The sequence below is a fragment of the Sinocyclocheilus rhinocerous genome, unplaced genomic scaffold (genome assembly GCF_001515625.1).
Source record: "Sinocyclocheilus rhinocerous isolate Xijiao unplaced genomic scaffold, SAMN03320098_v1.1 scaffold2071, whole genome shotgun sequence".
Classification (NCBI taxonomy): domain Eukaryota; kingdom Metazoa; phylum Chordata; class Actinopteri; order Cypriniformes; family Cyprinidae; genus Sinocyclocheilus; species Sinocyclocheilus rhinocerous.
The window spans coordinates 246,661-263,331 of record NW_015649573.1 but is presented as its reverse complement, the minus strand read 5'-3'; the positions used below and the strand labels follow the sequence as shown (position 1 = coordinate 263,331).

General features: G+C 37.2%; 1 protein-coding gene across 5 annotated transcripts in view; it reads left to right on the top strand.

Moving 5' to 3' along the window:
- Positions 1-16,070, top strand: part of LOC107710761 (disabled homolog 2-interacting protein-like) — a 122,764-nt gene extending 106,694 nt beyond the window's left edge. For all 5 annotated transcript variants that reach the window (XM_016515610.1, XM_016515609.1, XM_016515608.1 and 2 more), the window contains 8 exons: positions 801-1,037; positions 1,296-1,497; positions 3,959-4,137; positions 6,445-7,330; positions 9,470-9,592; positions 10,657-10,859; positions 11,381-11,468; positions 13,529-16,070. In XM_016515610.1, coding sequence (XP_016371096.1) covers positions 801-1,037; positions 1,296-1,497; positions 3,959-4,137; positions 6,445-7,330; positions 9,470-9,592; positions 10,657-10,859; positions 11,381-11,468; positions 13,529-13,696 — 2,086 coding nt within the window. In that variant the 3' untranslated portion in view covers positions 13,697-16,070. The remainder of the gene's footprint in view (positions 1-800; positions 1,038-1,295; positions 1,498-3,958; positions 4,138-6,444; positions 7,331-9,469; positions 9,593-10,656; positions 10,860-11,380; positions 11,469-13,528) is intronic.
- The last annotated feature ends 601 nt before the right edge of the window (positions 16,071-16,671 follow it).

Genomic DNA, 16,671 nt, shown 5'->3' with positions numbered 1-16,671 from the left:
CAACACAATGGAAAAAAGTCATAAAACAGCAAAATTAGCACAAGACAACGGAAACAAGCCACAACACAACAAGATTAGCAAAACACAATGGAAACAAGATGAAACGCAACGAAATTACCATGAAAATGGAAACAAGTGCAACACAGTGAAATTAGCACAACAAAACAGAAACAAGCCACAACACAACGAAATTAGCACAACAAAACAGAGACAAGCCAAAACACAACGAAATTAGCACAACACAAGGCAAGCAAGCCGCAACGCAATGGAAACAAGTTTCAACACAACAAAAACAAGCCACAATACAATGGAAACAAGCCAAAACACAACAAAATAGTCACAGCACAATGAAAACAAGCCACAACACAGCGAAATTAGCACAACACAACAAAATTAGTGCAACATAATGGAAAATAGTCACAACACAACAAAATTAGCACAACACAACGGAAACAAGTCGCAACACAATGGAAACAAATCACAACACAGCGAAATTAGCACCACACAATGGAAATAAGCCGCAACACAATGGAAACAAGTCATAAAACAGCTAAATTAGCACAACACAATGGAAACAAACCACAACACAGCGAAATTTTCATGTGAAATAAAAGTTTAATCACTGAGATCTAACACTAAAGGATATTTGAAAGTTTTTCCCCCCTCAGTCGTTTGCAAAAGGATAATAAATAGTTTGTGAATTTTGTGAAACTACTTACTAGTAGGAATAACTGTTTGCAGTTTTGTCAGGTTTTTTTTTCCCATCTAAATTCAGTGTTCAACTCTCCACTCCTCAACAGTGTGTTTCCACGGGAACTTAAGGAGGTGTTTGCGTCATGGAGACAGGAATGTGGTAATCGAGGGCGACCAGATATCAGCGAGCGTCTTATCAGCGCCTCGTTGTTTTTGCGTTTTCTGTGTCCGGCAATCATGTCGCCTTCTCTCTTCAACTTGACGCAGGAGTACCCAGACGACCGCACTGCACGCACACTCACTCTTATCGCCAAGGTTACACAGAACCTCGCAAACTTCACCAAGTAAGGATTTCATTTACTCTGGTGTGAGTGTGTGTGTTTGAGCAGGGAGAGAGTGCTTTAATGTTTCACAATGGAGCTGACGAATGAGTTTCGAAATGCCTCAGTTTGATAGCTTGTCATGTTGTTATGAGCACAAATACTATTAATAAGAATGAAATGAAGCTTATAGATATAATTATGATTATAGAATCATTAGCGTGGTTAATTGAGTTATTAAACGCATCAACGAGTCGTTCTTATTCTTGCTTTTTTTGTCAGGTTTGGTAATAAGGAGGAGTACATGTCCTTCATGAATCAGTTCTTGGAGCAGGAGTGGACCAACATGCAGCGCTTCCTACTGGAGATCTCTAACCCTGAGACCATCTCAAATACTGCAGGCTTCGAGGGCTATATTGACCTGGGCCGTGAGCTCTCCACCTTGCACTCCCTTCTAGCTGAGGTGGTGTCCCAAATGGACCAGGTTAGTCTCTTGACTCTGCAGTTGGTTCCATTTAATTGTATTTGTAGTGTAAAGATTTTCAGCAGGAATGCATTGTGCTGTTCAGACATGCATAAATACAGCAATAATTGTTTTCTAATCAATATTTTGGAAGGGGAAAAAAACAGAATATATTCTACAATTTTGTTTTTGCATTGGAAACAAAAAACTATAATTTTAAGCATACAGTACATCTATATCTAACTCTCTCTCTCTATCTATGTATCTGTCTATCTGTCTATCTATCTATCTATCTATCTATCATCTATTTATCTATCTAACTGTATATATATATATACATACATACATACATACATATTTACATTTACATATACTATATATGTAATAAAAAATATGCATACTATTAATAATTATTAGATTATTATTATTTATTTATTAATTTTTTTCAGAAAAACAGGTTAAAATACTGATTGAAAATAATTTTTTGCCATGATCATTTATTCACTGATGGTCAGACATTCAGATTTTGCCATGTCTTCAGTGCAGTGTTTGTGATATTGTGATAAGGCAGTTCATCACTTTGATGCCACAGAAGGTTCTAAAGTTGTGCTCCAGTTTTCTGTGTTCTTTGAGTAGGTGGACTGATGTAAGCAATTGCCTTCAGGCTGTAACAGTCAGACTTTAAAATCCTTCATTTTGTTTCTTTTAATGTTCAGACCGTATAAGATATGTTCCCCATGTGTTTGCTTCTTTATATCTTATTTTATACATATTTTTGGAAGAAATTATCTTCTAATCCTCCTCCTCCTCGAATGCTAAATATAGCCTAGCTGTTGTATTTGCCCAGATTTTCCACACTAAGAGAAAACTTCCAGTCATGCAAAATTTGTTTAAGCAGAGATGCATTTATCTGCAGCCTGTGCCTGTATGCCGGTACACCACAGACACTGCCTGCAACTATACAAGCATTGATTGCTAATTAAATGTGTAAATCTGGAATATACTCATAGCAGCACTTTGTTGAATTATTCAGATCACATTAGGTGGACATGCTCTGAAAGCTCATGTCCTCTCAGTGTTTGAGTTCTATGGGAAGTCCATTAGTCCCTAAGGCTGCCACAAACTGATAGTGGTCATATAGTGGTCAGACACAGTTATAAGAACTTTTAATTGATATTTCACTAATAATTTGTAGCCATACATCCATTAACATGTTGTGATTATGAAACATAATTCTTTTAAAGCCAGAGAGATTCAGCCAACCAGAATGTCACAGAATCAGCCAAAATTTAAAAAATTTAAACAAGTCAAATTTGAACTTATCTAGGTCTTGCCTGTTCAATTATTAAATGCTTTTGGAAAAGATCAGAGAGTAAAAAGCTTATGTGCAGAAACTGTGTCTTCTGTATCTTAAATTTTGTCATATAAATACTGTACATGAAGCAGGTTCAATTCCATCCATTTTAATTGGGGCTCCATGAAGTAAACACAAATTTACAGAATACAATATAGTTATAGATAAATTATATAAATTATTATCTTGGTGAGCATTATGTTATTATGTATATATTAAGCATTATGTATATATTATGATTAATATATATTAGATTATATAAATTATTATCTTGGGGATTCTCAAAAGTTAATAAGATTTTTAAATGTTTTTGAAGGAAGTCTCTTATGCTCCCCAAGGCTGCATTTATTTGATCAAAAATACAATAAAACAGTTATCTTGTGGGTTATTTTTTACAATTTAAAGTAACTGTTTTTAATTTTAAATATTTTAAAATGTAATTTATTCCTGTGATGGCACAGCTGAATTTCTCTAATCTTCAGTGTCACACACAAAAAAAAGCATTCTTTGGTTTAATAGAAAGTTCAAAAGAGTGGCATTTATTTGAAATAGAAATAGAAGTCTGCTTTCATATTTGATCAATTTAATGCATGTATTAATTAAATATTACTGATCCCAGTTTTGAAGTTTTTAACAACAGTGCATATTTGAGGTGTAAAAAAACATATGTCATTAATTAAGTTTCATTTTTCACAACTATTACTTAAAATTCACTCTTGAAAATACATAAAACAGGACGTTTGCAGTTCAGGCTTTTATAAATCAGTCGGCAGATACAGCTGTGCGTTATGGCTAAATATTGGTGGATTAATCTGCCTGGTGGGTATATCGGTATATCACTAATATACTGTAGCGTTTTAGGAGGTAATTAGGTTTATTTATTTATTTTTAATTCAAAACAGCTTACAGTTTATCAGTAACCGTGTTCCTTGGGAATCAACCCTGTGACCCATTGCTAGAGCCATGCTCTACCAGTTCACCTACAGGATGTCATTTCCACACAGTCATTGATGTTCTGTTGTCTTCTACCTCTGTTCTCAGTGGGGCTATTAGGGAGTCCTGCACAAATATAAGAGATCTTTGGGGTATGTGTTAATTTTCAATGAAATCTTTCATTGATGTCCTCAGAGTGCTACCTCCAAGCTTGGCCCATTACCTAGAATACTGAGGGACGTACATGGAGCGTTAACAAACCCATCAAACGTACAGATGAGTGTTCCTCCTGATCGTGTGCCGTCCCCTCCAGCCCCTGGATGCAGCATCTCCAGTGGATTACAAAAGATGGCCATCGACAGTGACCTACCAGGGTGAGCCACGAATCAGATCCACCGCATCAAATGTAACCAATCAGAATCAAGTATGTCCATAATTGTACACGGCTGTGCAAAAAGCATGCTGTAGATTTCATGATGAATAGGCATTCTGACAAATCAGCTTCAAGCTCATTGTTATTTCAGGCAGTGACACAAAGTTGTGAAGTACAGCTATATTGCTTACGTATATTCATCGTTATCTGTCACTTTCAGCCAAAAGACTGTCCTCGTTTCTGTTCTTAAGAGTGTGCCCTTACTTTATCCAGCAGACTGCTCTTTTAAAGAGAGCGGCTCATCTTTATCTGTCTAGCTCGCTGCTAATTCCCTACCGACATTTATGAGAGCCAGAGAGAATGAGAGGCCTGTAATTGTAGTTCTCACACACACACACACACACGCACACACATTGAGGGAAGGGGAAATAAATATACTGGGGGATCAAAAGAGATGGAGGCTGCAAGGAGAAAGAATCGAGTGAAGCTTGTTGGTTGGTGTCTGGACGGAGATTATGATGAAATAAATTAATATTTTTTTCCAGATATCCAGACAATAAACACAGTCTGGGTAGAAGTAAAGACAGAAAGAGACGCATAATAACTTTGCATTCTCTCTGATGCTTTATACCTGTCTGGAACTGTCTAGCATGGCATTTATGCGTGTTTGAGAAAGACTTGTGGGTTATGAAAGTTTTGTTTCTCAAACACTAACTCGTGTATTATGAGAGTCTGGCATGTTTGGTCACACTTTATTTTAAGGTACAATTCTCGCTATTAACAAACCATTAACTATGACTTTTGCCTCAATAAACTCCTTATTTGCTGCTTATTAATAGTTAGTAAGGTAGTTGTTAAGTTTAGGTATTGGGTAGGATTAGGGATGTAGAATATGGTCATGTAGAATACATTTTTAATAAACAGCCAATATGTTAGTAATAGGCATGCTAATAAGCAACTAGTTAATAGTGAGAATCGGTCCTTGTACTAAAGTGTTACCACATGTTTATAGATTATAGCTCTGTTTCAAATCCTAGTGAGCTGCCTACAGTAGGTAGGCAGCATTTTAAGACATCAGGTGTATTCCCGATGCTGTTCCAAAAGGTCAGCAGCAAAATTATGCTGACTTCTAAGATAACATCTTGGACGGCATCGCATGGCATCCTTTGTGGATGCGGAAATCTCAGAATGTGTTGCTATAGGCTCAGTATAAAATGGACAGACTAAGCTCACAAAATTTACAAAATAATGTTAGTCAACAATACTTAAATATAGTCATTTTTATTTGTGTGTGCTGGCTATTTTGTGCTTGTTGGAGTGAAAAAGGTGTTATCTTAGCAACATGCTAACCATATCAACTAACTAGTCAGTTTGGCAGGTCATGGTTCATAAATGATGTCCTCCTACCAGGAACTTCCAACATTAGCAAAAAGAAAATCTAAACAAGCTTGCACCTTGGATAATATTATTTTAACCCTTAAATGCATATATTGGGTCTTTAGCAACCCGGGACATCATTCACTACCCTCTCCCTCCTTCATTTTCTAAGGTTAGACATCAACTTTCTTAGAATTCCTCAATCTGTTGATTATAAGCAATACAAAAAGAAAAAATAATAAAATATAAAATAATGTCGCTAGCGACCCGAGTTATGTAAGTATATTTTTCCTGCGCAACAGTAATTACAAATATGATGATTCAGTGAGTGAAATTCACCTTTATTCCTCAAGGTGGTACTGTTTGATAGACAATGATGACGTGATGTTTCACTCATAATTACCATGGGCATAAAACAAAAGAATATTGAACTAGCTTGAATGGCAAAATATTGATTTTGAAGTCATTGAAAACTATAGTTTTAAGAATATGGTTAAGATCACGAATATGAGCCAGATGCTGAATATACTGGGAAAATGTGCTCTGACGATGACGGTGATGATAAAATCATCTGCTCATATTGAACCTTTCTAAGTTTCAAAAGGTAACGAAATATGCTTTATTTTATTCTTTTGTAATTGATATTAAAATATCATGAGAGTTTTATGCTATTGCAGGAGTTAGAGATCCATCTGTGTTGGATATGTAGGTCCGGGTCGCTAAAGACCCAAATATGTAATAATGATTGGTGAAACATCGATGCATTTAAGGGTTAAATGTATTTTAAATACTTCTTTTTTTTTTTTTATAAAAAGAAATTTAAGAGCAAGATTTTGAACAGAGCTATTTGTGTACTGTTCTCCGATACTGTGCTTTAATGATTTACACTTTTCTCTTTCTGGTCATTGTCCCCATCTCTTCGTTTTACTAGCCCAATGGACTTCACTCGCCTTCCTTCCCCCACCCCTGAAAACAAAGACCTCTTCTTCGTTACACGCTCTTCTGGCCTCCAGGGCTCCCCTGCCCGCAGCTCTAGCTACTCCGAGGCCAACGAACTCGAGCTGGGCCTGGCCAATGGTGGCAAGAGCCTGTCCATGGTAGACCTGCAGGAAGCGGCCAGGGCGTTAGAACCTATCGCCATCCCAGTAGGGATCACTTCAGAAGGTTTAGGTGAGGGTGTCATGATTCCCTGGAATACACGGACTCCCCAAGGCAATGTTGCTGGAGGCCCTACTCTTCACAGGCCAGGACAGACTCCCACTACCCTAGGAGCAGAAGGGGCCCCAGGCAGGCCTACACAGCTTTTGGCCCCGCTATCCTTTCAGAATCCAGTGTACCAGATGGCAGCAGGGTTGCCTGTGTCAGCTAGAGGGAATGCGAGTGGGGATTCTGGGTCGGAGTGTCACAGCTCCGTCAGTTCCCATAGCAACAACGAGGAGGGTCTTGGAGGAACCAAACACACGTTCCTTACCCAGGGGGCTTTGGTGGGGGAGGAGTTTGCAAGGCGTTCGGGAGATTTCTCGAGACGACAGCTATCGCTAACTGATGCGCAGCATGGAAACCAGCCTACGGTTCCACGACAGAGCAGCACTGGTCCTCAGCGGCGGATTGACCAGCCACCACCACCCACCCAGACTGCGCCCAGAGGACGAACTCCACCCAACCTATTGAACTCCACCCCCTACCCACGGCCTCCTAATAACACTGTGATGCAATCATCACCCGACTGGCCTGGAAATGGTGCACGGCTTCGACAGCAGAGCTCCTCCTCTAAGGGGGACAGTCCAGAAACGAAGCATCGCCCACCACATAAACAGGTGCGTATATGTTTGTAGTAGGGATGGGCGATATGGCCAAAATTTTATCACGATACGAGTAATTTTATTTCACGATAACGATATATTTCACAATATAGTTATTTTTGCTTTAATTAAGGTCTTTATGATATCACAATTTTTGATACCATAGCAATTTCATAGCATTCTTGTCATAATTCAAGTTACAAAAGTGATTTTGTCAAGAGCAGTGAGAGATTTTCTCTCTTTTGTTGTTCGATTAACATGAATGACTGCTGTCACTTTAAGAGCTGCCCGGATCCAATATAAGGTTACACGTGTTTTCTTTCTCAACTGTTTGCTTTCACTTGCAAAGACAGGCATGTCATGCTAAATGACACATATAGTGAAATGAGTTCTCTTTCGCTGCTGTTTGCATTTCAATGGCTTAAAATCACCTGTTTTTAAACCGCAATGCTTAAAAACATGTGCAAAGGATACGTTTTCGTGACCACGTAGCACAGCAACATCACGTGAGCGTGTAACCGCGATAGAAACGATAGTAGAAAATCTCAACTGGTTGACAAATTTCTACCTGTTAATCGTGTCTACTGGTATATCGCCCACCCCTAGTTTGTAGAGCTGAATAATAGATACTTTGCTAATGATTCCACATTTGTTTGTTTGGGAATGTTTAAAGTTACCAAGAAATAAAAATCGACCGTTCTTTTTTTAATGGAATATTGGCAGTGTTTATTATAAGCAATTTATCCATGCACATTAACTTTTTTAGACTTCACGTGCTAAATAGCAAGCAATCCTATGAATTCCTGATGGAAAAAATTAATTCAGGTGTACATCAAAACAGGGCGGAAAAGACAATCACAATTTCCGCTTCATGCAAATCTGTTTCAGGCAAATCTTTCTGCAGTCTGGATCATTTATCATGTATCTTTATCTTAACCTAGTAATTTTAATATGTCTTGCGGCAAGTCTGAGTTATTGATTCTAATAAGAATCAGAGGGCTTAGCTTGCTACCAATCATCAACCCCCTGACATTGGCTGTTGCCACTGGCAGTCATTTTTCTCAAGGATTTGACAATGAAGTGGACAAGAAGGGCATTTCCCATTTCCACAATGCATTGTTCTCTCTCTTGGGATTTGATTGATTGCTTGAAGTGATTGATGGAAGTGTGTCTATGGAAACCACATTTATTACATCGCAGAGCACCTCCAGGCTCTTTCTCTGACTGTGAAAGTCACATTTGTGGACTTCCTGTGAATACTGTAGTTGATTTTAGAATCAGTTACATTATACGTTCGCTGAAAGATTAACATCTTGAGCTATAGTTTTTCTAACCTCATTGGCAAAATGTTTTTGTTTTAAAGTCAAAATGAAATGGAAATAATGACAGATCTTTTCTTCTGTATTGCAAAGTACATCAGAATGAAACGGAGTATTGAAAAATGAAAAACAAAAGAAAAAAAAAAATGTAGAGCAGGGACTTGGTTCTATCAATCGACATTTTAATTAAAATGATGAGGTCAAATAAAAAAATTTAACACATGCATGGATGAATTGTTCATAATAAAATCAATAATATGCACTTAGAAATTATAGTGAATTTTCATTTTTATGTTGACTCTAAGGATAAATATAACATAAATGAGGCAACAATTTGAAAATGGGGTGTGAAAAATAAACCTAATTTATTTTCTAAATAAAGGATGTTTCAACGTTTTTGTTGGAAAAAATGTAGTTCAGATCTAAATTGAAGATCTGTTCCCTGAAAACACATCTTATCTTAAATTTACTTCTGATATAAATGTATTTTATTTTCATTATGTTTTTAAGTATTTTTATTTGGAAAACAAAATGCCGATGAAGAAAATGATTTTTTTGCAGTATAGTGGAGGACTATAATGGCAATTGTATGATATGATAAACAATTTGCATGAACTAAGCTACTAAACTATCTTAATTTTGCAGGCTGTTATATATAAAAATACACTCACGTGTCATACATGTTCTTTTTATTCAGCCTTATGTCATGCTAAATGTCATCATGTTGCCTGTTGAGAACGCGATGCCCCTGGCATGACTTTGTGTGTGTGAGTGTGTATCTTGTTTCATCTTTGGTTTATTCATGCGTATGCGTGTGTTTGTGTGTGTCCCATAGGCCCCATCCCCAGTGAACCCCAGCGCATTGGACCGCACCGCTGCCTGGTTGATGAATGTGCCATATATAGAGCAGGAGTCTGAGACGGAGCTTTGCAGAGATGAGCACACACAAGCTGAAAAGGTAACTGACCGCCCACACACCATAGCAGCAGAGATTTCGGCTCATGTAAACGCTCTGGAAGGGAAATGAATCATCATCATGCACTAATTTCACTCAGACAGGAAGATTCTCTCAGTGTCAGCGATCCAACATTCAGCTCTGTCTGAGTTGGGTGTTTTTGCATGCAGACTTAAGGGTGAAATGTGTAGGTTTTTTTATGTTAAGCTCACAGTTTAATGAGCAGAGACTCTTAAGTAAGCCATCTGTAGTTTGACCTCCTGAAGAGCCCCGTGATATTTTCGACATTGCTCTGTTTCAGCAGTGACAGATTGGGAATGGGTGAAAGAAGTGGTAGGAATGTTCGTAATTCCTTTTAATGCCAGTAGTGGTGCAGAAATTACACACTTCTTAGAAGCAATTTCTACAAGCGTGTATGTGGGTGAAAGAGACATACTCTAATACTTCCTTTTTGCTGTTTTAATTCTTTGTACATTCTTTCTATTTCCTGTGTCCTATGACTGATATGAAACTAGCAGTAACTATATTATTTATTTACTATTATAGTATTGATTCATATTTTAAATTAGCATTTAATAATGAAAAGTTATTTTCATCAAATATTTATATTTTATTTCAGCTTAATTTCAATTGCCGCAAGCGATTTTTACTAGTTAACAATATAACACTAGTAACTCTGATTCCAAGTTTGACATTACCATGTTCCTACACTAACATAACTTTTACAGCATGTATTCTATATATAGGTTAATGTTGAATTCTACATATATTAATGCATTTTTAACAGGATTTATAAATGAACACTAGTAAATATATTATGAATAAACATAAATTAACAATAACCAAAAGATATTTATAAATGTCGTTAATGTTTGTTAATTTATGAGACTTCAAGCATTTTTAACTAATGTTAACAAATTAAACCTTACTGTAAAAAGTTACCAATAGTCATCAGTAGTGTACAATTGGCACACCGTACATGATGCCACAAATCGAATACAAATACATTTCACATGTAATTTTTTAAATGAGGTTAAAGACGAAAAGAAACATGTTGTCTCTTGCAGTATCAGGCGGAGATCAGTATGCTGCAGGAGCGACTGCGTGTGTCGGTGCAGAGGCTGGAGGAATACGAGGCCCGGATCAAGGGACAGGAGGAACAGGCACAGAAGATGTTGCTGGAGTATCAGGCCCGACTGGACGAGTCCGAGGAGAGATTGAGACGGCAACAGGATGACAAAGATCTGCAGATGAAGGGCATCATAAGCAGGTGGGGAATACTTGTATTATAAAGGCTAAACCAGAATGAAGGCAGAGAGGCTGGTGATGAGAGATAAAATAAAGCAGAAAGAAAAGAAAAAAACAATCATATGTCAGTATAATAATGCCTATCTAGTTCACAACAGTCCACAAATTGGCCTGAATGGGTGAAATTGGTGGAAATGAATGACACAAGTTCACCTTTTCATATAGTCCTTGAGTCAGATAAAAACATGAATTTACATTGAACAAACACAGAGAGGGCACTTTGCCTTTCAGGAGTCTACCATAAGCCTCTGATGCCGAGTGTCATTTTGCTTTCAGCTGATAGTGTATTAGTGTATATCTGAGAAGACCGAGAGCTTTTAGAAGACTTTTAGCCTTCCTCAAGGCAGAATTTACTGAGAGCTGCTTTCCTCCAAGACTGATGTTTTGGGGCAGCTATTTATGGCCTCGAGCTCTGGCTCAAAGACAGAATGGGAGGATGTATGAAGGCTGGACTGAACGTGTATTTGTTTTGTGTTGATGCAGGTTGATGTCTGTGGAGGAAGAGCTGAAGAAGGATCATGCTGATATGCAGGCAGCGATTGACTCCAAACAGAAGATCATTGATGCGCAGGTATGTCTATATATAAATATGCCAGTGGTGTAATATCTTAGGTATGTCAGTTAATCGGGGTTTTTTTTCTTCTTCTTTTTTTTCTAAAATGTACTTAATTACTAATTTTAAATATAAACATTTCAACAAATCAAATGAATTTCACAGATCTTTGCTTGAAGGTTGTCAACACACCATAATTTCATGATGCTTGATGTTAATTCAAATAATTAGTTGGATGAACCATATTAATAGCACTGAGTAGTTTTCTTGTCAAATATATCTAATCCTTCCTCTTTTCCTTGTCATTCCTGTCTCCTTTTTCACTATTTTTGTATATAAGAAAGGCCAAAAAAGCACGGTTATGCTGTATTGGCAAAGCTGATTTTTCAGCAGCCATTACTCCAGTCTCAGTGTCACATGATCCCTTTTATTGACCCCCACACTTAATGAACGATGTATGTTTTCCATTTAAATTTCTGTCACAATCTCACAACCCCCCTTATCGTTTGATCGGAACTCCTTTAGAAAAACTACAGTATAGTTTCCACTATGTTGTAGTTTTTCTAAAGAAACACGTTTTTGCCATATATGCATCATTAATCATTATTAATGTTAATATTCACTGTCCTACAGTGAGGGCTATGGAAATCTCTACTCCGCCAATTAAAATGACACCAACCAAGCCTAACATCACTATTCCTGGCTGATCTTTGAAATCTAAACAACACACCACACTTCCTAATACTACAACACAGTGTGAATTCAAGGAAAATGCATATGCATTTTTATGCTGTATATTACATCTTAGTTTCCAAGCGGTTTGTTTCCTCTCCTTTCATGTACACATGTTAGGAAAGAAATAAGCAATTAAACACTTGAGGTTGAGTGTCTCCACAAATAGCGTCACAGACACGAGCCACATCATGACAGTCGTGATGTTATTTGTGATTACCCTACAGTTTAATCGATCATCTACAGCAATTTTGCAAAGTAACATGAATCATAAATAACATTTTGGTATCTTCAATCCCTGTTGCCAAAAAGTAGATCAAACAAAAAAGTAACTCAATACATGTTTTGGTCCCACTTTATATTAAGTGGCCCTAATACCTGTGTACTGACATAGTAACTAGATGAGTACGTAGTATGTAACCACAGTGTAAGTACACATTGGTACATAGTATCTATAGCTCTAATGTTTGTGTAACTACCACAGACTGTATAAAAACATGGACGTAGTGTCCGTGACGTAACCCATAGACTTCCGACGAGCGTTTTGAAGCCTAAAGTAGGCGGAGCCAGCCGTCGCCATCTTGGCAGCGCGTCACCGCGCGTCACTCCTGGATAATCGAAAATGGGCAAAGAGGCGGGAGCTGGCTGCTGAAACCACGTCCACCTAACTCGACGGTGGTGACAGCTCCCACTTTACATATCCCTAAACCTACCCATCTCCACCCCCTGGATCAAATGGTTCCAATTACTCTTATACATATTGTTGTTACAAAATGTAGTTATATATGTCCTGTTACACATTTGTACTTACACAAACCATTCTGAGGGTTGTTACATGTGTGTAGTTACAGAAATATTACAGCTGTAGATACTATGTACCAATGTGTACTTACACTGGTTACATACTACATACACATGTAGTTACTATGTAAGTACACAGGTATTAGGGCCACTTAATATAAAGTGGGACCCATGTTTTCATTCTACAAAATGATCCACATGAACAACATGGGTCAATGCTTCTCAGCTAATCAGACTGCGTGCTCAGAATTGTTGGCATTGCTTAGCTGGAGATCAAGCAAACTGAATGTCTTGTGCATACTCACATTCAGTAAATATATGCATAATTACACATTCACTTTGATGATCCTTATACAGCCAGAAACATGGATGTGACAGTTAACCCATATAATATGAGAACCTAAAAGCCGATAACCCAAATTTTCTCTAAAATGCAGTCTATACCTGTTAACATCCAAACAATTGCTCCTTGCTGAAATCGCCGGTGTTGGTATTTTCATAGGATTTATGATTTGTATATGTACTGAAATTGTCTCTCTCTGCAGGAGAAACGGATAGCATCTCTGGACGCGGCTAACGCGAGGCTAATGAGCGCCCTGTCACAGCTGAAGGAGCGCTACAGCATGCAGACGCGGAACGGCATCTCTCCCACCAACCCCACCAAGCTGCAGATCACAGAGAACGGGGAGTTCCGCAACAGCTCCAACTGCTGAACGAAGCCCCCCGGATCCACAGAGAGACGGAATGAAGACAGAGGACACGAGCAAGTGTGCAGATATTCTGTAAGTGAACCCTGAGAGAAATACTGCAGGTGAGGATACTGAACATTGACCTTTGACGGTCTGCAAAGCGAATGTTTGGAATCGTGGAGCAAGATCCACTTTAAACATCCACTGGTGAGACTACTGTTCAAGTACTTCATGTTAGGACACACCACTAGACGTTCATTCGTGTTTCACAACAACTAACTGTAAAATAAAAGAAAAAAACAATACAGCTAACATGGTGACATTATCCAGATACTAGGACCTTCTAGCCTGCAAAAAAAGTAATTTCACTTGCTTTAAAATAGGTGTTCTCCATACAGCCTTTGAAAAAAAAAACTAGATTTTGTCACATTAATTTATAATGGTCTCTACTTTAATATGAAACGACTGAAACTACAGAACGAGCAACTCTTTGTGGAGAAATTGGCGCTCTCCTCCATATCTCTCTTCCTGTTTGTTTCTCCCTACATAGTGCACTTTGTCTCTCCATCATGAGAAGCCTTAAAATGTTACATCTGAAATACCCCTCAGTCCTTACTTTTATTTGATTTTTACAGTTCAGATGAATATCTATGATAGATTATAATGTGCATAGATTTTAAAAAGTATATATTTTACATATATTTTACTCCTTACACAATTTTTTTTTTCTTCAGATATGCCAAGATTTTGAATTAGCACAGACTGCTCAGGCAGAGCAGAGTGAATGTTTTAGACACTAAACCAGACTGAAATGATTTTAGTTTGAAGTTTTGAAAACTGCCTTGTGTAGCTCATGTTTTCTTCCTACATTGTTTAGGAGAGTTGCTTTTTTGTGCATGTTTTTCTTCTCCATTCTAATTTTTTAAGCCTTTTTAAGTCATTTGTACAGGTGTGTTTATTTTTGTATGTGTTGCCAGTTGTCATCGGTCCAAATTGCTGCACACTTTACATTTCAGCATTTAGAGTTTGTATATTTTCATATTTAATAACATATGTGAGGACTCTTCTGCGTTTATCATGGTGCAGCGTGGAGCTGCTGTTTTCCTTTCATTCGTTGGTCTTTGAGGAAGTGAGAAGCATGCACGTCTTTATTTTGATGCAAAGAGATACATTATAAGACAGCTAGTCATGGGACGTGTAAGATAAGAGATGTTATTTTTAAAGGGAATCCTCTCTGTATATGGGCTCTGTGATGGAGTATTATGTGAATAAGTTAATATTATATATAAAGCAGGGTTCACAGGAACTGCAAAATGAATGACGGCTGAAATGCTGGATCAGACTGAGACGCAGCAATCTAACAAGCACACACCACATCTCTTGCCCCAGCTTCTCAAACGCTTTGAAGACTATGCACTTTTTCCCTTTGTCATGTCCACTTGGGTTTACTTCACTCTACAAACACGTAGCAAACTCGAGGTGCTCATTATTATTATTAAGCCAGGGATGCTTTATTTTGTCATTCAGTTTAATTTGTAGCATTATCATTTGCGCAACTGTAGCTATACACTATAAGCAAAGGTGCACATGCAGTGTAAACGTCATGAGATTAGCAATTGGACTGTGTTACATACCGCAATCAATGCTCTTTTGATGCCCTGGTAAAGTAGTTTTGCATGTACTAAATGCTTCAGCACTGTCTGCATAAGGCAGATTAATATCTAGAGTTATTTCAAATTCATTTGATCAACTCTTAAACTCTGCTCGGGGCTCATATGGTTGCACAAAGGGGAACCAATATTTATTTTTCACACGTTTTCTCTTACAGACGTGGATGTCAGATTCTCTGTTTGTTCATGTTCTGTTTTTAATGAGGTCTGAGGTTTTGCAGAGTCATTACGTTTATTTCCATCCACATGAGAAGCTACTAGTGAGTAAAAAAAAAAAAACTGAAAAGAAATAGTAGTTTAGAACAGTGTTGAATGAAAAAGACTTTTGCTGTCGTCTCGGTTCTTTTCATCAGATGTGTCTTTATCCGGCTTCATTTCAGTTCTCAAAGTTTAGGAAACGTTTGCAAGTAAAACTATTTGCGCATCTTTTTTTTTCTTCTCCAAGCAGTCAATGTGAAATAGTAGCTATGTGAAATAAATAATATAAAGATATACAAATATATAAATGAATACCTACAATATGTTGTATGTTTTATAATCCTTGTAGAAAATAATTTTGTAAGTATGTTTAAAGTAAAGTATTGGCTGGACTCTTGCCTTGTTTTAGGACAATGACGAGAACAATAATGTACAGAGAAATTTGTCCATGTTAAGATCTATACAATTGTGGCTGTGCAATTTATGTACATTTGCAACTAGAATAATTAAAGTTTTATTTAGTTATTTTATATGCCTGCTTTGTTGTCTTCATTACTGAATCAATCACTTGACAAGTGTAATGTGAGAGGTCAAGATTTACGAAATGTGCTTGGATATGGTCACCCTACTGATGGTCCATTTCTGAACCCCAATGTACAATGTCTTATGGGCGGCATTATAAATAAATTGCATGAGTCAACCATAACTATTACAATCCCAGATCTTATTTTATGTATATAACTATAAAAAGTAAGCAGCACAATACTTTTTAACGTTGTTAATAATAATGTTTCTTGAGCACCAAATCAGCATATTAGAATGATTTGAATTCAGCATTGCTGTCACAGTAATAAATTAGAGTTTAAAATATTTTAAAATAGGAAACCATTTAAATTGTAATACTATTTGACAATGTTACTGTTTTTACTATTTTTGGTCAAATTAATGCAGCCTTGCTAAGTATTGGAGACTTGTTTTCAAAACATTAAAACTACTTTTTTAATGGTAGTGTATGTGTGTGTGTGTGTGTGTGTGTGCATATGTAACTGAAAAAGTAAAAACATACAATGTAATCTTTTAAATGCAATGTTTATTCAACATGTCCATAAAAAGTACATCTCAGGCAAGCCT